General features: G+C 37.6%; 1 protein-coding gene across 1 annotated transcript in view; it reads right to left on the bottom strand.

Annotated features, from left to right (window-relative positions):
* The window catches only part of dock10 (dedicator of cytokinesis 10), a 179944-nt gene that overhangs the window by 30418 nt on the left and 125092 nt on the right, over positions 1–24434 (bottom strand). Inside the window, exons 31-46 of the mRNA XM_059947468.1 lie at positions 23503–23681; positions 18331–18447; positions 17644–17761; positions 17345–17466; positions 15939–16056; positions 15525–15591; positions 14863–14910; positions 12765–12863; positions 11695–11819; positions 10170–10285; positions 9497–9634; positions 8049–8231; positions 5479–5589; positions 4175–4390; positions 3090–3147; positions 464–562 (exon numbers count right to left, since the gene is read on the bottom strand). Of these exons, the coding sequence (XP_059803451.1) occupies positions 464–562; positions 3090–3147; positions 4175–4390; positions 5479–5589; positions 8049–8231; positions 9497–9634; positions 10170–10285; positions 11695–11819; positions 12765–12863; positions 14863–14910; positions 15525–15591; positions 15939–16056; positions 17345–17466; positions 17644–17761; positions 18331–18447; positions 23503–23681 (1914 nt within the window). The remainder of the gene's footprint in view (positions 1–463; positions 563–3089; positions 3148–4174; positions 4391–5478; positions 5590–8048; positions 8232–9496; positions 9635–10169; positions 10286–11694; positions 11820–12764; positions 12864–14862; positions 14911–15524; positions 15592–15938; positions 16057–17344; positions 17467–17643; positions 17762–18330; positions 18448–23502; positions 23682–24434) is intronic.

The raw sequence follows: 24434 nt of genomic DNA, 5'->3' as shown, positions 1-24434 counted from the left end.
ATATCACTGGCATATGTTGTGAAACTTGTTAATGGGGCATGATATGCCTTATTGAGTGATTGAACTTCCACTGGCACTGGACTTTAGTGGTAGATTTCTGTGTTCAAGATTCTAGATTAAGTCTTCAATCCCAAACTAAGTGCGCTCTCCAGTAGTTAAGATACAACTGACATTTGCTACTTCAGGCAATTGACAACAGCCGTCTGCTTCTTACAAGCACGAACAAACAAGAAAATAAACTAGAAGGATGATTGATAGAAGCAAACTGAAGTTTTTAAAAATCTGTTAATGAAGCACAAATAACAAAAAATGTGAACTAGACAAAGGCTTAGTGCATGCATGTTAAATTGTAATACTTAAAAAGATTATGAAGCAATATACAAAGACAGACAAATGCTAGTGTTAATGGAATATCCATAGATTTACTCTTGCATTCAACAATAAGTGTTGTTAGATCACTCACTTCTTCCTTGATGTGATATTAGTAATTGGTTACAGTCAAGGTTATCTGATTCCTCAGACAATGTTGTTGATAAACGGGTCCATTCTGTTTTCCAATAACCTACAGCAAGGCATCATTATCATATGACTATTGTTTACAAAACACAAACACACACACACTCTCAAGGATGCAAATGCATTATATTAATCCATGTCAAAGAATTCAAGTTCATGCATGCATAAAATTTAAAAAAAAATCAGACCACAGTTTCCCAGGTTTGGTCTCCTCAGTGCAAGACAATTACCAAACTTTTTCTGTGTCCTGGGCGGCTGTCCAAAGTAGCAGGGTCTATTCAGAATGAGGGCCTTGTGTCTGCTTCAGCACCATTCTAAAACCTTGGTAGGTGACAGTGACTGACATTCATTCATTTGCTTGCTCAGCAAATCATGGAGATCAGGCTGCGCACTCTCAATTCAAAGGGCTTTTTTTTTCATTTCCATCAAGGTAAATCTCAGGTTCAGTTTTCTGTCTTGGCAGCTTGATTTTACCCAGTTTCTGGTCATTTCATCTATAGCTGCAATTTGAATCAGATTGGAGTTCAGAAAGGTCCTGTATGTTTTATGATGGCTGCCTTTCAAACAATTTTAGATGACGTGGCTTGATCTGCACTGGAAGATGAAGAGGAGGGGTAGCCATAGCCATGAAGCAGTATGGAATATAGTGAAGGAAGGAAAAACCCCTCAACGCTATACTGTACTGCACTCTCAAAAACAATAAAACAACAAATTTCATTCTATTTAAGTCATTGATGCCATATCTAATTCTGAACTACATTGATGACATTGTATGTGGCAGAGGGTCTGTGTGTCCAGTTGAATCACAATGGAAATGAGTGAACTATAACCATCAGTTGTAGCACCAGGTGAAACAATACATAGGCACAACATTGCCTTGTTTGTGAAGATCAATGTGCTGTCTTGCTTTATGCCTCTGGGCTTCTTCAACATGAGAAAAGGGACATAAATTGAATAGAACAGTTTTGTGTGAACAACTCCATCAGGCTAAAAGCTCAGGCTCTTTCCTAAGTGTTATTTCAGCACTTCCCCATGGAAGAAGGGCTGTTAAAGCAGAGAGCTCACATATTTGATTCTCCACAGATTTAGTAGATCATAGACCAAAATGCCAAAGGGACAGCATCCATTTTATGAATGGGCAAATTGAGCATGGACACTGATAAAAAGGATGCCCAGTTTCCCTGACTCCAGATATACCTCATTCATTCATCCCCCAATAGCGTAATGCTGGATGCAGGCTTACACTAAACATTGCTTTTCTCATGAACTGTATCAGAATTTGAGGCCCAGATGAAAAAGGGAGCTTCAGCTGAAATTACACTGTTAATAGAACTCAGATGGATACTTTAAAACAAGAGTTTCATTGTTTGAACATCTGTAAAAATGTTCTGTAGTACTGCACAAAATGAGCTTAGGGATTTGTTTTCATAAAATATACTAGGGAATGAGAGCAAACCCTGAAATTTTCTGAGGAGGAAAACTGGAGGAAGACTAACAGAGAAACTATGTCCTGTTTATCAAGAAGAAAATAAAAGCCTTGCAAATGCGTTAACTCTCAGTTAGAAAGAAGTTGATGACTTTCTTCTTCCTCTGTACTATATTTCTAATGTAATCTATTCATTGCTTACTGTCATTGGTGTTGCAACTGTGTCAGTACTTCTCCATTTAGAAATTGTTTGTATTGAACACAGAATCTTAACCCTAAGTTTTGACTCTTTTGACATTTCTGCAAGGGCTGAAGGAAATGGAAGCCCATGGGTATCTGTAGGAGGTGAACAAATTGTTATCTATAGGCTGAAATTGCAATGTCTATCACTGCAGCAGTAAGGTTGTTACCTCATCTCAGTGGCTAACACTAAACCAATGTTTGCAAAGCAAGCTCAGTTGATGCTTCATATTCTGAGGGGTTTTCTATGAAATTAACTTTTACCCCTTGAACTTTCTGAAGGAATAAAAATCTGTTATCAATTATGTTACATTACCTGAACTTTTTCTTGTTGGGCATGAATTAGTTATTTTACTTTTTAAGTATTTTCTCACTTATTATCAAAAGATGGTCCATCTTTCCCAGTGGAGCTCTTTGTTGCTCATTATCATTGGAATAGTGGCTCTTGTGACATGTTAATGAATATATCTGCCCTATCTTATCTCTGGGAACTGCTTATCTTCCACTCAACAAATCCATCCACTTACACTAATTGGGATTTACCCAATCAGTATAATCACTGATGACTAGAATACAGGAAGTAGTAGCCAAATGAATCCATCAGCATAATTGTAGTTGAGATTTTGTTTTCAATTTCCTGCTTAACTTCATATCCCTTGATTCTCTTTGTATCCAAAATGTTTCAACCATCGTCTTGAATATATTCAATAGCTGAATATAAATTGCCCTCTAGATGGAGAATTCCAAGTATTCACAACAATCAGCAAGAATAATTTTTTCTTCATTTTGACATTAAATAGCTTACATTTATAAACAGTTGTGATATTATTTTGTGGTGTATTGGCAATTTGAATTATTGATAAGTTGATTGATAAGTTCAAGATTTATTTTTGATTTATTCACTTACCTCTTCTTTTCAGATATTCTGATATAAGAGCAGCTATATGAATGTAACACATTGCGGCCTGTAATACAGAAAATATAAATCAGAACGGCAAACTTGAGGGAAAAAAAAACCTTCTAGGTAGTATATTTACTATTGCAAACATAGTGCTGGTCAGCCAGCCAAACCTTCCTCCTGGGTTTAGAAGGAGCTAACAGGGGCCAAGCTGTAGCTACCTAGATAATTCCATCATACACAGTCCTGCTTGCAGGACATAACCAACGGTTAAATTAGGGAATGACAATTTGCTGGGACATCTTTCAGTTGAATCTGGACCATAATTGCGTTTTCAAATGTTAATATGGAACAAACATTACTGCATAAAATCTGATGCCTGCATAGATATAAGTTATACTGCCATGGTTGTGGGTTCTGCTTTCTAATTTTGCACAGGTGATATAAACAACAGGAATTAGTCTGATAAATAATTTATGCCCCAATATATTACCAGAATTCTTTAATGCAATTATTTTGTGATTGATGGAGCACTTGTTGGTTATATTGTAGCTCCATGTATTTCTACATAATTCTACTTCTGTTTAGATCAACAGCTAATATCAGCATGATTATTCCTTTGATTATTAATATTTTTCTCATCATAATTGCGTTCTGCAGCAGAATTCTTTAAGCTGTACAAAGTTAAATTAAATTGTTATTGCAAGTATTTTGAATTTTTAAATGAGCTTGAAGATACAAATATTCACAATAATTTTGGAAATTCAATCACATTTCTTTTAGGCTAGAGTGCGCCAAATATTGTAATTCAAGTTCTATTTCCAATAACAAGGTGTTTCCAATACTGCTTTGGTCAGAATGCTTCTGGCCTAGTTATTACTCAAGGTTGAATCTAACCTTGATCTCCCAAAGGAAAAGACTATTCAAACAAGGCAGCAAAAAAAAAAAATGCACATTTTGGGTTTACATGTGTGCATTCTTTCATTATCCTTCTTCACCAGAATCTTGAATAAGATAATATAATGTGGTAAGTTGAATGTTCAGTAGAAAGAAGAAACAAAATGCCTCCAAAAATAAAAATCTGTGTAAATCACCTCAGATAGATCTCCATTTCGGATATGAATCTTTGCCATGCTCTCAAGCCAAGTCATTCGCAGTTCAGGAGTGCTGGCATACGAGTTTGCCAAGCTGTACTGGAGGTCAATCAGCATTTCTGGATCCTTCTCATGCTCTTTCATCTGTGCTGTGGCCATTAGCACTGTTCTTATTCGCTTCGTCAAATCTTTCACTTCCACAGGAAACAACGTGTTCTACAGGATTTGAAGCAAAGGAAAAGTAACAAAGTCGGCTTTAACCATCAGTGTCTTGTATGAAACAGGCGAAATGATAGCTGATATTGTATATAGACCTGATCAAATGATAATGTATTGCATCATTTACAATGTTCATACATCTGTTCTGACAGCTTCAGATTATGTAGGCCTAAGAAACTTGGAGGAAAAGAGTTAACTATACCATAATTGACCCTAATTTTCCTGCCTCTAACTTACTGTTGCCCAATCCAAGATAACTGCTTATCTGCAATAAGTACAAATTTAACATCAATGTTGCCAATTGGCCATTGTAAACTTGTACTTACAAACTGCTCCTGTCATCAGTGTTGATGTCCTCCATTGATTTTCAGCCTTACTAGCAGTACGTGTGGAGAGAGAACAGTACAAAATCTCTGCATACAAAATAGTGGCAACAGTGAAAACTGACTGAACCACCGTCATCATATTGTGTGGCTGTCTAACAAGTTAAAAGCTAGCATAACTAAATCTCTAGCATTTACAACACTCAAAAATTAAACTGAATGTTAAAAGTGAACAAAAAGGCAAGAATACATTTTTAAACAATGTAAGTGTTAAGTAAACTTAATGAGCTTGTTTCCTTTGGACCATTTCACTCCATTGAAACAGAGGTAGTCACTGTTCCTGCACATTACCTTACCTGGCGCCAATTCAGCAGGCAGATTCCCCAGCATCAGGTGCTGGAGAACACCACGCATTTGTAATGAGCGGCTGGGTTCCGTGAGGTCAGCAAGTTCAGGCCTTCCACTTACGGGTCGGAATTCCAAACCTGATGCCACTTACATGGAGAAGTGTTGACTATTGTGTGTGGAGATAAATACTAGTGATTCGGAGATAAGGCCTATGGTAGTTTAATTCCAAAGCCTGTAAAGTTTATAACAATATTTCATCTATGTTTATGGAGTGCAAGGATGATACATGAAGTGGTAAGAATGCTTGCTATCTATTATTGTCCCTGACTTTGGTTCCACATACCTGGAGAGAATAAACATTAAATGTCATGTTTACAATAGAAGCTTAAAATAACTTCACCAACATATCCTTACTTTCATAGGCTTATCTCCATTTGCAAAATTGTTAATTATTGCTAGTGAATGCTGGAATCGAGTGCCTCCCATTCCCACATCTGCTATCAGTTGACTAACGGCTTTGATAAGCTGCAAAGGAAATAAGATGTATCAATTAAACATGGACATATATTTCAATATAAAACACTGATTATGCTATTTTGATTATTTTAAGAATTAAACCATCAAAATCTTGATAACTTTTAAAATACCCTGAACATTGGGTTGCATTCCAACTCAACCCTAATAGATTTAGTAACTGTTTAAAAACAAAACTAAAAGAATAACAGCAGATTAGATGGGTTCTCAGCAGTAATGTATGTACACTTTTACAAAATATATAGACATGTAATTTGTATTTATTTGTTTTAGTAAATAATCATGAATATAATTTTAAATCACCAAATGTCAGTGTAATGAATTTTTAAGTAATCTAATACTGAATTAGTGACATAAATAAAACTGCTTCAATTCAAGGACATAATGGAAAAAAAATTATGCAGGCAAAAGGTGAATTACATTTTAATGATGATCAGGCAATGGCTTGGAATGTGAGGATCCAATTGGCAAATTGAAGCCAAATTGGCTTAATGATAGGAGGCAAAGTGTGAAGGTCAGGGGCTGATTTTGTGATTGGATGTGTATGTCCAATGATGTACTACTAGGATCAGTGATGAAACCCTTATCGTTTTTTGTTATATACAATACATTAATGACTTCGATGTGGATTACTTGGTATGGTTAGTAAGTCTGCAGATGACATGAAAATTGGTGTTGTTATTAATAATAAGTGATGTTTTAAGCTATAAAATGACCTTGATCAGCTGATAATTTGGACAGACCAATGACAGATGGACATTAAAACCAATAAGTGTGCAGGGATGCATTTTGAGAGGTCCAAAAAAGAAAGCAGATTTCATAGGTGACAGGGCTCTAAGGAGTTCTGAGGAACCAAAGATACTCTGGTCCATAGATTCCTGTATCTCTAAAGATGGTAGAACTGGTAGGGAGTGAAGAATACATGTGGAATGCTTGACCTCATTACCTGGGCCATAGCATGTAATATAGTAATATTGGTACAGCTTTATAAAACCTTAGTTATGCAACAGCTGGAATATTGTGTGCAGCCCTGATTGCCAAACCATGGTGAGGAGAGTGTGCAATGTTGATTGGATGGAATGCTTCGGATTTAAGAAGAAGGTATAAGATATAAGTTTGAGTTACTTGGAGTGGAGGAGGCTGAGGGGGTTCTGATAGAAGTATGTAAAATTATGAGAAGTAACAGGAGGATGGAATAGTAAAGGCTGGGTGGAGAGGTAGGTGTAGTTAATATAGAGAGGAATAGAAATGCCTTTGATAAAGAAGCCTAAAAATTAGAGAGCGTAGGTTTAAAATAAGGATTTATATGGGGATCTGAGGATTTTTTTTCCCCAAAGAGGGGGTAGTGGCAATCTGAAGCACACTGCCTGAGAAGTTGGTGGAGGCAGGTACTGTCACAACATTTAATCAGCACCTGGATGAGCACCTAAATTACCAGTCCACAGAAGACGACCACTCAAGTTCTCATCCATCCATTTGATTGGTGTGGATCGATACACAGTGAGCAGTATAACAAAAAGGGCCAAAAGATCTGCTTTTGTGGTTGATGACAATATGAATATACCTATTCACTAAATGAGGCTAAAATATTTAAAGTACATTTTAGTGGTTGTTCTGAGTTTTACAGTGCATACAAATTTATTGGAAAAATCAAAACCTGTGTTTTTTGTTGTAATTATAGTATTGACAGGTTTCTATCTTCAAGCTCAAGAAATATTGGTCAAATCAAAATCAAGAAAGAAAAATAACAGTCAAAAATTAATCAAATCAAGAAATATCAAGAAGCATTTCCTTGGTGGAATAGTGTAAAAGGACTTGAGTGATTCACCTGCCAGACATCAAGAGGCATTGGTGAAATAATTCATCTTTGCCAAGGTGCAACAGCTACCCAATAATGAGCACTCAGCCTAATTTGCATCAGGGCAAGGAAGCAAGAAGTTCAACCTGGATCAAATTTTGAAATTTGGTCAGGCATTTCCTGGGTGTGGTGGGGAGTGATTAAAAGAGTAAAAAGCAATGATCACTGGCTGGGTGGAGAGGTAGGTGTAGAAATATCTTTATCAATCACAAGCGCAGGAGCCTTGTACAGTGTTAGCCACTTTTGTCAACTGTTTAATGCCTGAAAATGTCTTGGCTGAATAACACAATAATTAATATTTATACAGTAGAGTGGGCATAAAATGGTGTTTTGTTTTGATAACAGTTATAACAACGTTGTGTGTTTCACTATGCAGAAGCACAAACAACTGTTCTTTACATTAACAATGTTAATCATTTGCTTTCATTCCAAGTTTCAAATATAATTAAGTTCCAGAAATTATACATTAACTTTGTTTGATGTGCAATTTGCTGTTGATATTTGGTAAGAACTTTTTTTTGAGTACTTTTAATTCACGCAGAATTTTGAAAGTTTCTACATCATTTTGTAAAATAATAGCAATAACACTAACCTGAAGGTGTGATCTGACGATTGATTTTCCTTTTGTAAATTCAAAATTCTTCCTCATAAAAAGATAAAGCAAGGCACAAGCCTCATTTTGGGTTGAACTCGATCTGTGGTTGCAACACTTTAGGATTTCATAACAGAGTGTGCCGCAAAGTTCTGCTCGCCCTTGGAAAAAGGCTGAAGGGAACTGATGAGAAATGAAGCCATTTAGTACTACAACATTCTATAATATCACATATCTTCAACACATAACCCATTTCAACTAATTTCAAAAGAGTTCAACTCCCAGGATGTGAGTGCCTGGAATGACTTGCCAGGGATGGTGGTGGAGGCTAAATCGTTAGGGGTATTTAAGAGCCTCTTGGACAGGCACATGGATGAAAGAAAAATGGAGGGTTATGGGGTAGTGTGGGTTTAGTACTTTTTTTTAAGGATTATATGGGTCAGCACAACATGGAGGACTGAAGGGCCTGTACTGTAGTGTTCTATGGTTCTATAGTTCAAAAATCATACAAGATGTAAAGAAGATGATGAAATTCTACCCATTTGCAGTGGTTGACGTTTCAGCTGGAAGAGTAATTCAAATTGTAAGCATATCTAAAGATATGATAAAGTAGTGAGACTTAGATTGGTGGCATTCTGCATCCTCATAGACATGAATTTTTCTTATAAAAAGTCCAGAATTTACTACCAGCAGTAAATCAGTTTTGTTTGCTGATTACTCATGCAGTAATGCATGTTTACTTTTCACAGATCTGCTGATAAATGCTGCCCTGATTGACAATGTCAAAGCCCTACTCAGCAGCAGAGACTTTTGCAACACAATGCCATTGGGTGGGCTACAGCATGGATGCATGCAAAACATCTGGAAAACCTTGACATCTGGATAAACCATAAATGCTTATCCAGCTGTCAAGAAATCCTGAATATTTCTGCAGGTTCTAGAATTCAGCAACTTTCAAAATTAACACAAATACAGTCTTAAGAAAAACGCACCTCAACACAAATAATTTTTAATAACTCTTAAAATTACCTAGCTCCCTTACAGTTGTTTCTCATTCAAATGTGTGGCCTTGTTTCAGAGTTATGGCTAACCAGGCACAGTTTCAGCAGGCAGTATCTCAGAGGAAGTACTAGGAAATTGCAGCAAAATTTTCCCTGCTGCTGGGCTTCATGCACTGATCAATGGCAGAGTGCTGTCCAGTCATGGAATCACCTGGAAGGAGCTACCAGCATGTTCTGGACTTCCACTGCACATGGGAATCCTAAATGGTGACTTACATGCAGTGAGTTACCGTCATTTGGAATGGAACTGCTGTAATTTTTGACCATTATTACAAATTTATTCTCTATTACTTTTATCAGAAATTGTAAAAAAAAGGAAAATATTCTTCAGATTTGTAAATTACTGTGGAAAAACCTTGCCACCAAAATAATATACAGTATCTACACCTTGGAAACAAACAGCCGGAGAGCTCCAAAGACATGCTTCAAAGCAAACGTCGACTGATTGACTTGCAGGAAGAGCAAATAAGTGTCAAAGACTTTCTTCATCATGGAATTCTGTCCTTCATCCTGTTGCAGTTGCCGCTGTTAACCAGATAAAAGATTATTGTTGTATGCTAATGAAAAAAGGAACAGAGTTGCAGTCTACAAATTACAGTGATTACTAAAACACGAACTGCTTGCAGATTGGACAGACTAGGCACTCCTGAGGGAAATCCCGGCAATTAGTTAATTATACATGTGATGCAACGTTTAAATTTTATATCACATGCATCCAAATACAAGTCACACAACTTCACTGGGTCACGAATCAGCTTCTATCATAGATAAAAGCAATAAGTTTCTTCTTGTCTAGTTACCTAGAACAGATAACTTAGAGTTTAAAAGGAACTGGTAAAAGCCGAGAATTGAACTTTGCAGAATTAATACTTGGGATTATTTGAAACATATGGTTTTCCATAGCTTCAGCTTAAAAATGGTTACATAGTAGCAAAGCATTTATCATATGCTACATAAAATTAAAGATGTAGTGCTAAAAGTATAAATATAAAACAACATCTGTTGGTGCAATATAATTGGAATTCATTCATCAAACAAATATGGAGTTCATTATCATTACCTGATGGTTCTGAGTGAAAAGACAGATGATTTCTAACACTGTAATGCTGACTTCTGTTGCAATATTTGCTTCCACATCTATGAGCTGCGTGGTATCTGTCTCAGTAGGACCGCCATCTAAATAATTGGAAGATCATAAGCAGTTATTATATCAATACAAAGTTGGTATTAATTTCAAATAAGTTTCAATTAATACAGGTAATTTTGTGACAATAAATAAGACCATAATTCAACTAAAGTCCAAATAAGACTGGGCTAATTCTGCAAACTTGCCTTCCCCTAGCAAGGCTCTGGACTGGTATTGTGGACTCACAAATTTATCTGCGTAATACATAACATGTATATGAACAACAGAGTTCACTGCCAGCTTGGCAGTATAAAGGTGGTGGTCCTAACAATTTTGTTATCATCTTAGTTGTATATTCTGGAGCATTGAACTGAATTAGGACAAAACTGAGTGTTTCAATCTATTTACCTTCTAGGGTCTGCAGACAGTAAAAGATAACAAATTCACCCACAGTTGATAGTTATCTGCTTCAGCCAATGTCCTTTACAAAATTTACTATTAACTTTTAATCATGGACATAGCAGGAAACAGAAAACAAGAAGCCAACCAAATGTGAACAAATTTTGCTCAGCTACTTAGCTGAAGGACACATTGCTGATAAGTCTATTCCGAGCAGTTGCAATGCTCTGCATAAATTACATTGCAATTTCATTCTTCTAAGTCTTAGACCATTTCAATTTTGAACAAACTAAATATTTAATTTATCATTCCTTCAGTCTGACATACAATTCCTAACATTTCTGGTGCACCATTAGATTTTTTAAACTTGACTCTGTTTTACATTCCCAACCATCTTTAACCATTTTGCCCATACACTGGAATTCTGATCTTACTGACTTTTAGATCCTCAGAAATAATCTATAAAAACTATTTATTTAGGTATGCCTATACATGTCTGCCAACATCTAACTAAGGCAGAAATCTTATCCCAATTGGTCATGGTCAAACAACACAGAAACAGGCTATTATGCCCACCATCAAGTACCAATCTCTACTAATCTCATGTGCCAGTGCAATCCTACAATGCCTTGACAATTCAAATATTCATTCAGATGCATTTGTAAATTTTAGAATAAAGTTATTTGTGAATTAGATTGTCATATCTTGGTGCTTTGTAGAAAATCGCCAAATAGAAAGTAGCATTAAACTTGAGATGCTAGACATCTGGAATTAAAACAGAAAATCTTCTGAATAATCAACAGGTCAGGATGTACTAAAACAGAAACACAATAAACTTTCAGGTCTGTGATTTTGCATAAATATTGTAGGATTACTCAATCTCGAAACATTAAATCCATTTATTCCTCTACAGATGTTGCCTCACTTGTTGAGTATTTTCAGCATTTTCTGTTTTCATTATAAGTGCGTATTTTACATTAATTGTAAAGGTGTTAAAAATGAAAGAGTTTCCACTTGTGTAAAAGAGGAAAATTTAACACAGGTATGTCTGATTACTTACTGATCGTTATATTGGAGGCATCCATCAGTTGTAATAGCTTTGGGTGTGATAATGCATTTTTTCCACGTATTATTGGCATGGTCTGCGACCTTCCATGCCTATGGCCATCATGGCTTGAATGCACCCTGGCCAATGAGAAGAGATAATAGAATTTGAATACAAAATACTTTGTCCTTTTTTTTACATCTGCTTTTACCCAACAAGCTATTAATTTTGTTATGAATCAATACATATTTATTCTACTAAAATTTAAATCTCCATAAAAATAGAATTGTACAGCACAGAAACAATTCTTTCAGCCCACCTTATCCACGCCAACTACTTCACTCTTCTATACTAATCTAATTTGCCTCCATTAAAGTCCATATCCTTCTATGCCTTGCTTATTTACTATAAACGTCTGTCTAGATGGCTCTTAGATGCAGTCATTGCATCTGATTTCACAACCTCCTCTGGCTGCACATTCCAGTTACCAATCACTCTGTGCTTAAAGTCTTGCCCCTAAGATCCCTGTTAAATCTCCTTAAGACTATACCTCTTGTTTTTGACTCCCCTAACACAGATAAAAGATTTTAAGATCTACTGTATGGATGACTTTCATAATCTTATGAACTTCTGAGGTCATGCTTTATTTTGATTCGCTCTAGTGGAAACAAACCCAGCCCATTTAATCTCTTTCCAGAGCTAAAGTGCTTCCATTCTGGCAATACCCCGGTGAATCTCCTCTGTGCTCTCTCCAGTGCAAAGACATCCTTCCTGTAGTGAGGCAACCAGATCAGTGCACAATTGTCTTAATATTTTAGGAAAATATGTCTTTTCTTCCAATTAATCTTCTCAATTATACTAAACCTTTTGTCAAATGCATGCAAAATATGAAATTAAAATGTAATGATTAAGTAAAGCTTAGTAGGTGTGAGGTCAGGGAAATCTTCCAAAAATGGTTGTTCTTGACATCACCATTTTACAATCAGTTGTGGAATATACATTTTAATTCATCCTCATGTGCCTTCTTTAACAAATCATTAATTATCTCATGAGACTTATAACAATAAAGTTATGAAAGCTATTACCATTGAGAGAGAAGACCAGAACTTTGAGTAGGGTTAGATCCTTTAAGTGTTCCATTACTTTGGCTGGCTTGAGCAAGTTTGGCTGCAGCAGCTAACTTCCTGATCCAATTAAAAATAATAAAATTAACTTTGTGTATAAGAACAAGAACAAAAGAGAATATAAAGACAAATTAGGCAAAAAAAAGTAGTCACATAAAGCAATACTATGTTTCAAATTTTTAACAAAGCAAACAAATTGATGTTGCTACATTTACTGTACCTCATCATCTGGTAAGTGAAAAGCCAATTGAAAATACAATGTTTATTCCCTTCACCTCAAGGTCCGAAGTTGACATGCTTGTTATGTACAGTAACTGGTTTAGCTATCCATTGCATGTCCCAGCTAAACACCTGTGCCATTAAGCCTTGTTCTGTCATGCTACAGCAGTCTACAGCAGGATCATTCTGGATAGAAGATTAGCTTCTGTTCCTTTCAATTAGCTATCTCCAAAACTTCACTGACTCACTGATTCATGTAGTCAAAACAATATCTCTTTGCCCCTCTGTGTCCATGCTACCAAGTACCTCAAAGTTCAAAGTTCAAAATAAATTAATAATCCAAGTATATATGCCATATGTCACCGTAAGCAACCCTGAGATTCATTTTCTTGAGGGAGTAGTCAATAAATCCATAACAGAGTAATAACCATAATAGAATCAATGAAAGACCTCACCAATTTGGGCGATCAACTAGTGTGCAAAAGATAACCAACTGTGCAATTACAAAAATAATTAAATAATATTAATTAATAAATAAGCAATATATATCGAGAACATGAGATGACGTGTCTATGACAGTGAGTCCACAGGTTCTGGGACCATTTCAGTGATAGGCCAAGTGAAGTTGAGTGAAGTTATCCCCTTTGGTTCAGGAGCCTGATGGTTGAGGAATCTATACCATCTATATTAATTCTAATTTCCAGCTCTCTAACCATATATACGGTATGTCACAGGATTCCTAACGCTCATCTAAATACTGGTTAAATGTTGTGAGAATACATGCTTACATACCATTCCCTCTGGATGAAAATATTCTACTTCAAATCCCATCTAAATCTCCAAATTTTACCTTGTCAATGTCCTCTAATTATCAACACGTGTGCATGGGAATAACTTTCCCATCCATCTATCCTATTAATGATACCCTATTAATTCAATCTCCTCTTAGTTTACTCTGCTCTAAGATAAGGAATCTTGGCCTTTCTCAACTCTTCATAGCTAAAACATTCTGACCCAGGAAATACCCGAGTGAATCTCTTCTAGAGCACTCACATCCTTCTTATGGTGTGGTGACCAGAACCACACTGAGTGCTCCAGCTTAGCTAAACAAGGTTTTATACTCTTGCATCAAAACCTCCCAACTTATGAAAGCAAGCCTTCCATTTGCCTTCTTAACCATAAGGTTTACCAATTCTGCTGCCTTCAGTTGTCCAGCCCTTGATACCTTATTTCCTAATCTCCAGTAACAAATGTAAGGGAGCTATGGAGGTTTCTCTCATTAATATTAGCCATTCTCACCATTCTTTCCAATTATACCTAATATTGTTGACATGATTGTAATTTAATTTCCATATCTTTCTGCCCATTTTATCATATATCACATCAACAGTTGAAGGGCATGCAGTTGCAGTCAATTTACAAATTCAAATAGTAGACTGCTTTTGGGTGAGTATATTAAAGTTATATTTATAAATTTACTCAATAGCAGAAACATAACAGTACTACTATAACATACTGTTAAACAACCTGACAGAACTTCACAGGCTGTAAAAGTCATAAATGAAGACATTCCTTTCTCTATACTGCATCTGATCAAGGGCAGTCCAAATCCAAGGTTCTTCATTTTCACTTCATACATCCACCCCTATTTCCTTCATTAATCTGCACTCAAAAACAAGATTCCAACTGAAATTTAGTCATCTGTCCCAATATCACTTTATTTGACTTTGTATCAGTTTTTGTTTGTAAGTTCCCTTGTGAGGCAACATGGGAAATTTCTCATTAAAGCTACATTACAAATTCAATTCTTAGTCTGCAAACTCACAACATAGTGCGTTACCTTGCCACTTGTCTCTTTCCCAAGAATTTGAAATGTTGAATACAAACTCTGAAAGAAAACAAAGAAAAGGGCTTTAATCAGTAATGATCAGTCAGTGTCATTTACCTGAAAAAAATAGATGCCTTTGCTTTCAGTCTTGATTTTGTTTAACCTTCATTGAAAGATATAAATACAATGCATGGAATACAATTTTATTTTTCTTATCCACTAATATTTAGTTCTTATTGAATTCCTTTTATATATACATCTCTTCCCAGACTTCAGTTGTTACCATTTGTTTTAAACCTATATCTGTCTCCATTCCATTCCAAGCTGGCCAAGCAGTAGGTATTGTCATTTTATAAGTGGCCACTAGGAGATTCTCTCCACCTTGCGAATAAGATCCAACCTTTCTTTAACATCACTGTAAACTAGCACAGTGATCACTGAGTTACTGTGCAAGGAACTGCAGAGGTAAATGTGCAGTAGGTTAATACAATGGAGCAGTGTGCAAACATTCTGTTTTAAGTCTAAATATTTCATGGAGCTGCAGTATAACAGGTATTTGAAACAACTCTTTACACATTTCTCTCAAATCCCTGTTTACATTTTCTGATTGAGTCTGTTCTTTAGTGCTAATCAGGTAACCGTAACTAATTGAGAATTTAATGTTTTCCACTTACTCTAAAATGTTGAAGAAATCTGTCAGTTCTGAAAATGGTGATTTGGACCAGTAGGCTTTGAGAGTCTCTGAAATGAACAAATCCAGTATTTTACCATGACATGAACATATTATAAATGTCTATTATTCTAAGGTTGGAATTCACAGTTGATTGAAAAATACTTCTTTTTGACTACACCAACATCAATTTACTTATTCATCTTACGTCGTAACCTATTTAATAAAAAAAGATGATTGCAACCAAAGCGGCTACAGTAAAGGGAGAAATTACATCTTCTCCCCTTTAGTTAAATATTACAAAACACTACTTATACGCACAATGAAATTAGAGTACTAAATAAATTGATCTATGAGTAACAGAAAGGAGTCAGTTGTCTGAGACACTGCCACGTTATGTCAGGAAATTGAGTCTTACCCTCAGAAATAGTTTTCATGATGTGAAGGAAACATGTGAGCAGACTTTTCAATTCAGCTTGATCTAATTTGTCAAATCGAGTAGCAGATCCAATTAAAGATAATGGTCTTGAATAAGCCTGGAGAGTTAGAAACGTTGTTACTAAAGTAATGTGTGTTTGAGCTGTATTTATTTGGCCATTGGCCTTTAATTGACATTCTATCTTTTACAACAGGGAAAAACACTGCTTCCAATCATACAAACAAGTTGAACTAAATGCCACTTTTACACATTCACCTTTTCTATCTCCTTTAATTCAATGCATTTTGTTATTCCTGAATACAAATTCCAATAATATTGTGGAGGTATAGAATAAAACTCATAGTCAAGTGGACAGAATTGTTTGTAAGCCACAAACTATTATCTGTAACCGGAATGTCAATTGTGTCCTGTTTTAACCTGGGTCTAAGGCATACCAAGTATACTTGCAGACTTGATGAACTTCTGTCATGTTTCATGGCAGAGTTTCATGACCAATGAGTCACCTGCGAGCACTGCACTGAAGAGAACCCACAGGCTCAACCTTATCTCCAGCGTGATGGGGAAAGGAGTGTTGTGTTATGAATGGGCTTATGAGGTTCCCAAGTATCCCAAACTTTCTATTGTCTTTAAGTTTATTTCCAACTCATTCCCAACCAAAGCCAATCTGATGGACGGTTTGACTGTCCACAAGGAAGGAAAACATTGAGCACTTCAAATTTGAGAACAGGCAGATATGAAAGGAAAGATTAATTGTCCTGTGTGACAGGAAGAAGCAGTGTCTTGTAGAAGAGTAAGTGGTCAACTCTCCATCTCATTTCAGTTCTGCTAAGGCTATGAGGGCAGATAGGATTCAGACTTGTTGCATTTTAACTGCCTAGTTGAAGCAAACTCATCTGCTTTGGCAGATTAATATTATACCCTCACTTATGAGTGGCCTAGGTAACTGATGGAAACCAACAAATATCCCTTGAAAAGAGCTTAATATTTGCCAGTAATGTGCACCATTTACAAAGGCATTGAAGGATAAAGAAATTGCCCAAACTTGATTGGCCTCTGGGACAGGAAAACTATATCAATGGCGTATCTTGGAATAGACTATATAAACTATTGACAAATCCCAACAAGACAAGCATTTCAGAAATACAGCTCTATGTGACTCTATCTGAAATAACATAAACAGATGAAATATTTTAGTTTATTTGTCCCTGCATATTGGCTCTGAACTAAGGAGACTGTTCATGATCAAACATAGTGAAGGGTCTGGAGTTTACAAAGGAAAGGTGGCACGGATGCTAAATTCCTTTCCCTGTTAGGATAGGATTGAATAAAATGGGTCTTTCCACTTCATAAAAACTGCAATACTGAACACTTTTTCAAAATGATACCTTTTCAGAGGAGTCAGGTCTGTCACTTAATCTCTCGCAGGTACCAGAGGTAGAATCCAGACTACCATGTGACCCTCTGGAGTCTTCAGCGGACACCGTTGAGATAGCCACAGATGAAAAAACTAAAAATAGCACCATTAATGTTATTTGCACTCAACTGACAATGTAATACATTTTTTTAAAAATACATTTTTATAATTACATGCTGATACCGTAAAATGGTCTAAGTTTCAAAATTGTCATCAGTACTTAGGATGGGACTTGGCAGTTAAAGAAAAGAACAGTTTGGAAGGATTTACCTGCTATTGAATTCAAAACATCTTTAGAGACTGAACTTTCTAATGAATTTGTATTCCTTGTTGGTGTTGTTGACTGATGCTGCGAGCCACCAGCAGTACTCAAGTCATCCCTGGAACCCTGTAATTCAGAGTACACATTTTAACATAGCTTCCAGTTATTATCACAATTGGATATATGTAGAGTTAATGAGGCATACAGTCTAGATCTAATAACTGCATAAGTTTCTAGAAAATACAATTTATCAATCCAATAATATTTCCAGCATGATATACCGAGAGGGCACCATAGTAGCACAGCAGTTACCGTGACACTATTACAGCTTGGGCATCTGAGTCTGGAGTTCATTTCTGGCACCCTCTGTAAGAAGTTTGTACATCCTCCCCAGGGAATGCATGGGATCCTGCTAGGTGCTCTGGTTTCCACCCACAGTCCAAAGTCATTGTAAATTATCCTGTAGTTAAGCTAGGGTTAAATTGGGGTTGCTACTCACAGGGCCAGAAGAGTTTATTCTGTGCTGTTTCACTAACTAGCTCGGTAGGAAGGTAGATGAACGGATGAATAAATAACTAACAGAGTATACACTATGGCAAATACAGTGTGACAATTTCTTTAAATTTGTTATGGTAAGTCACTGAAGTGTTAATCATCATTGTTCTAGTAATGGTTACTCCTGATGTAACACCTACCGGATTAGAGGAACTGAGATTGAAAGGGAACATGTCCTTCATAAAAATCCGCGGAAGGTTGTCAAGAATTATTCCATACAATGGCAGGTACAAAGCGGCTAGGAGTTCCTGTTGACTCTGCATAGAAAAAATAGTTATTAATCAAAATGACATATTTCAATGAAGTAGTATATAAGTGTCTATAATATTATGCTACACTTGGCCCTTGCTCTTTTAAGAGCAACTTAGGCATTAGCTTATAAGTGACAAGTGATAGTGCCTCAGAACTGCATGGCAATGGAGTTACACAGAGAGCTTGTATGAATTTCAGGAACAGACCAAGGCACTTTGTTCACTAACACTTCCTTCCCTCTTCTGAGAACCAAATCTCTAACTGGTACTAAATCAATACAGGCTGTGGCAGCAGAAAGTGTATTATCACGCACCAGCTTGACATTTAGGGAAAATAATCTTTTCCGTTTGTGATATACCCTGCATTGACATGTAGCTGTATCAGAGTGCTGGTGGGTGAGCTGGAGTACTCTTCTGCTACACATGGAAGGCTTTAACATGCTCCTGATGTATGAGCCTTGACCTTCGTAATGCCATTCCAAAAGTTCCTTTGCAACTTTGGTCTAGAGATAACATGGAGACTGTGAGGATACTGAGTCATTCTTCCCATCTACCTGAAGAAAACACAGAAACAGAAAACCTACAGCACAATACAGGCCCTTCAGCCCACAAAGCTGTGCCGAACATGTCCCTACCTTGGGAATTACAAGAGTTACCCATAGCCCTCTATTTTTCTAAGCCCCATGTACCTATTCAAAAGTCTCTTAAAAGACCCTGTCATATCCGCCTCCACCACCGTTGCCGGCAGCCCATTCCACACACTCCCCACTCTCTGAGTAAAAAAATTACCCCTAACATCTCCTCTGTACCTACTTCCCAGCACCTTAAACCTGTGTCCTCTTGTGGCAACCATTTCAGCCCTGGGAAAAAGACTCCGACGATCCACATGATCAATGCCTCTCATCATCTTATACACCTCTATCAGGTCACCTCTGATCCTCCGTTGCTCCAAGGTGAAAAGGCTGAGTTCACTCAACCTATTCTCGTAAGGCATGCTCCCCAGCCCAGGCAATATACTTGTAAATCTGCTCTGCACCATTTCTATGGCTTCCACATCCTTCCTATAGTGAAGCGACCAGAACTGAGCACAGTACTCCAAGTGGGGTCTGACCAGGGTCCAATATAGCTGTAACATTACCTCTCAGCTCCTAAATTCAATTCCACAATTGATGAAGGCCAATACACCGTATGCCTTCTTAACCACAGAGTCAACCTGCGCAGCTACTTTGAGCGTCCTATTGACTCGGACCCCAAGATCCCTCTGATCCTCCATACTGCCAAGAGTCTTACCATTAAAACTATATTCTGCCATCATATTTGACCTACCAAAATGAACCACTTCACACTTATCTAGGTTGAACTCCATCTGCCCAGTTTTGCATCCTATTAATGTCCCACTGTAACTTCTGACAGCCCTCCTCACTATCTACAATACCTCTAGCCTTTGTGTCATCAGCAAACTTACTAACCCATCCCTCGACTTCCTCATCCAGGCCATTTATAAAAATCACGAAGAGTAAGGGTCCCAGAACAGATCCCTGAGGCACACCACTGGTCACTGGCCTCCAAGCAGAATATGACCTGTCTACAACTACTCTTTGCCTTCTGGGGGTAAGCCAATTCTGGATCCACAAAGCAATGCCCACAATGGCATTTGATAAGGTACCCCATGCCTCTTTGCTTTCTCAAGCCTTGCACGGGGTACCTTATCAAATCCATATACACTACATCTACTGCTCTTCCTTCATCAACGTGTTTAGTCACATCCTCAAAAAATTCAATCAGGCTCGTAAGGTGTGACCTACCCTTGACAAAGCCACGCTGACTACTCCTAACCATATTATACCTCTCCAGATGTTCATAAATCCTGCCTCTCAGGACCTTCTCAATCAACTTACCAACAACTGAAATATGACTCACTGGTCTGTAATTTCCTGGGCTATCACTACTCCCTTTCTTGAATAAAGGAACAACATTCGCAACCCCCCAGTCCTCCAGAACCTCTCCCGTCCCCATTGATGATGCAAAGATCATTGTCAGAGGCTCAGTAATCTCCTCCCTCACCTCCCACAGTAGTCTGGGGTACATCTCATCTGGTCCCAGCGACTAATCCAACTTGATGCTTTCCAAAAGCTCCAGCACATCCTCTTTCTTAATATCTACATGCTCAAGCTTTTCAGTCTGCTGCAAGTCTCACTACAATACCAATATCCTTTTCCATAGTGAATACTGAAGTAAAGTATTCATTAAGTACCTCTGCGATTTCCTCCGGTTCCATACACATTTTCCCACTGTCACGCTTGATAGGTCCTATTCTTTCATGTCTTATCCTCTTGCTCTTCACATACTTGTAGAATGCCTTGGGGTTTTCCTTAATCGTGCCAGCCAAGGCCTTCTCATGGCCCCTTTTGGCTCTCCTAATTTCCTTTTTTAAGCTCCTTTTGATTAGCCTTATAATCTTCTAGATCTCTAACATTACCTAGGTCTCTGAACCTTTCGTAAGCTTTTCTTCTTGACTAGATTTATTACCGCCTTTGTACACCATGGTTCCTGTACCCTACCATAACTTCCCCGTCTCATTGGAATGTACCTATTCAGAACTCTACACAAATATCCCCTGAATATTTGCCACATTTATTCTGTACTTTTCCCTCAGAACAATTGTGTCCAATTTAAGCCTCCAATTTCTTGCCTGATTGCCTCATAATTCCCTTACTCCAATTAAACACTTTTCTAACTTGTCTGTTCCTATATCTCTCCAATGCTATTGTAAATGAGACAGCATTATGATCACTATCTCCAAAATGCTCTCCCACTGAGAGATCTGACACCTGACCGAGTTCATTTCCCAATACCATTATCAAGTACAGCCTCTCCTCTTGTAGGCATATCTACATATTGTGTCAAGAAACCTTCCTGAACACACCTAACAAACTCCACCCCAACTAAACCCATTGCTCTAGGGCAGGGGTCTGCAACGTTTACCACTGAAAGAGCCAATATGGACCCCTTTCCTACAGAAAACACTGGGAGCCACAAAACCCGTTTGACATTTAAAATGAAATAACACTGCATACAACGGTTTTTTTTTGCCTTTATGCTATGTATAAACAAACTATAATGTGTTGCATTTATGAAATTGATGAACTCCTGCAGAGAAAACGAAATTACATTTCTGCATGCAACAAAAACATTTTGAACTCCGAAAAAAAGACGTTGGGTTGAAGGTTACTCCATAGTTAGCCTACCTTGGATTGAAGAATTAAAAGAAAGTGCGCACTGGCAGGTGTCAGGCATTGGCAGTGGTGATGTATATTAATAGCGATAAAAAACATGTAGCGGTGTGCTACACGCAGCTCTAAAATAAAGACACTGCAGTCAAAGGTAACTTTATTCAAACTAAACAGCCTTGCTTTAAAGCCTCCCTCAACCCGTCCCCGTGGGCGCGGATGCTCCAAAAGACACGTACTCACAAACCCCCGTAGGCTATCTCCCTTAGCCGGAATGGTGGCTAATTGTGAGCCGGTTCGGATGTGCCAGGAAATGGGGTCTCCACAACATTTTATTTAGATTGTACAAGATCACCATAATCTTCAAATTTCGAATTACATTTCAAAAACTAACAAACCACGGGGAGCCGCAGCACAGAGATGAAAGAGCCGCGGGTTGCCGACCCCTGCTCTAGGGAGATGCCAATCGATATTTGGGAAATTAACATCTCCCATCACAACAATTCTGTTATTATTACACCTTTCCAGGATCTGTTTCCCTATCTGCTCCTCAAAATCACTGTTACTATTGGGCGGTCTATAAAAAAACACCCAGTAGAGTTATTGATCCCTTCCTGTTCCTAACCTCCACCCACAGACACTCCATAGACAATCCCTCCATGGAGTCCACCATTACTGCAGCCTGATCAACAGTGCCACGCCCCCACCTCTTTTGCCTCCTTATCTGTCCTTTCTGAAACATCTAAAACCTGGCACTCGAAGTAACCATTCCTGTCCCTGAGCCATCCAAGTCTCTGTAATGGCCACCACATCATATCTCCAAGTACTGATCCATGCTCTAAGCTCATCCACTTTGTTCACAACACTCCTTGCGTTAAAATCCTTCGGTCTGAGTGCATCCCTTCTCTATCACCTGTCTAACCTCCCTCTCGCACTGTCTACAAGCTTTCTCTATTTGTGAGCCAACCTCCTCTTCCCCAGTCTCTTCAGTTCGGTTCCCACCCCCAATTCTAGTTTAAAGTCTCCCCAGCAGCCTTAGCAAACCTCCCCACCAATATATTGTTCCTGCTGGGATTCAAGTGCATCCAGTCCTTTTTGCACAGGTCACACCTGCCCCAAAAGAGATCCCAATGATCCAGAAATTGGAATCCTTGCCCCCTGCTCCAATCCCTTAGTCATGCATTTATCCTCCACCTCATCCTATTTCCGGAAGTCAGCTTATTCTGAACGTTTTTTTGTGAATAGCCTCAGAATAAGCAGACTGCTTCATGGACATGGCAAACAATGAAGCTTTCCCAGTTTAGCTGTCTGAGAGCAACTGGTCCCTCAGTGGTGGGAATCGATGCTGACGTTGCAGACTTGCAGAGACATTGTTGGTGTTATTATTCAAGTAATTGCGATGCCAGATGCAGAAGTAGATCAGAGTGCTGCCTAGTGTACCATGAGTTCTATTGCTAGGTCTGAAGTCTCAATTTTCAAATACTTTTTCTATCAATCAATCAAATGTTCTGTTTGCACATTGAAGATGGTGGTGAATGCTATCTGCCTTTGCTGAAACATCAAGGATATGGGAAATGGTCTATGTTTCCTAGGGCCCGGCTAAGAACACTTATTGTCAGAGGCAATGTGGTGTAGTGGAGGTGGGAGAGGGGTCAGGAGATGTTGGAGAAGGTCAATGGAGGTATTCAGCCTATTGCTAATTTGTCTTTCAGTGCCTATACAACAAATGATTTCCAACTGAATTATGAGGCTGTAAGTCTCAAAAGAATGTCACAAAACAGCAGAGTTCGTACTTTCAATGTACCATAAAAAGATACAGTATGTTACTTACTTTTCCTGAATATCTGTCATCAAATGAATGCTTAGCCAGCAGGTTCTTAAGGATAGCAATTGCAAGATGTCTAACATCTTGGTCTTCCTGAAGTGCAAATGCAACTTCACGAAGCAACAATCCAACAAGAAAATGGTTACGACAAAATTCATTTGTCAGAGTATGTTCTGGCAGTGTGTCTACAAAAAAAAAGTACATTTTCAACAGCAAAGTGCATACAAATCAAATTTATACATATCTAAATTAAGTTAACACAGAGATTGTTTGCATATCCTAAGCATTTGAAGAATACCACAAACATTGTCTCTGATTTTCAAGTGGAGCCTTCCATTTGCCTGGGCGTGTCCCCATTAATGTGAAAACTTATTTGGCCATTTTATAGCTTTCTTTGGGATTTTACTGGCCTCAGTATTATCATTTCCCCATCTTTTTTATTAAAAAAGGTTACAAAATTAATTATTTCATTTTAACTAATGAATGGTAACTGCAGACAAACAAAATCATCAAATGATATTCACCTTGCAACTATTTGAGAAAAATTCTAAATCCAGATCAATAAAACAGTTGACTGAGTTCCTTGCACTACTGTAAAATCCCACCCATCATGTGATTTCACTATTAAACAAACCAAAACATTCAACTTCTTCTTGATTTACTGGTTGTAATAGGTCCAGGTTTAGCTTGCGAAAAACTAAGAGCACATTCAATATTTCTCTCGCACATACATTCGTGAGATCAGAGAAATTTAAGTAAAAGCTTTTCAGCCAATCATACCATTCTACCATGCTTGATCTATAGTCCTGTAGTTTATGTTCCTTTATGATCTTGCCCTTTTCTACATTTTTTTCTGTCTTAACCACCAGGCAAGAGCTCCATACCCCATTACCCATTTGGTGAAAAATCTTTTTCTAATTACTTCATAATGCTTTAAC

The sequence above is a fragment of the Hypanus sabinus genome, chromosome 2, assembly GCF_030144855.1.
Source record: "Hypanus sabinus isolate sHypSab1 chromosome 2, sHypSab1.hap1, whole genome shotgun sequence".
Lineage (NCBI taxonomy): Eukaryota > Metazoa > Chordata > Chondrichthyes > Myliobatiformes > Dasyatidae > Hypanus > Hypanus sabinus.
The sequence above is the reverse complement of the archived record's forward strand: the minus strand, read 5'-3'. Positions and strand labels throughout refer to the sequence as shown.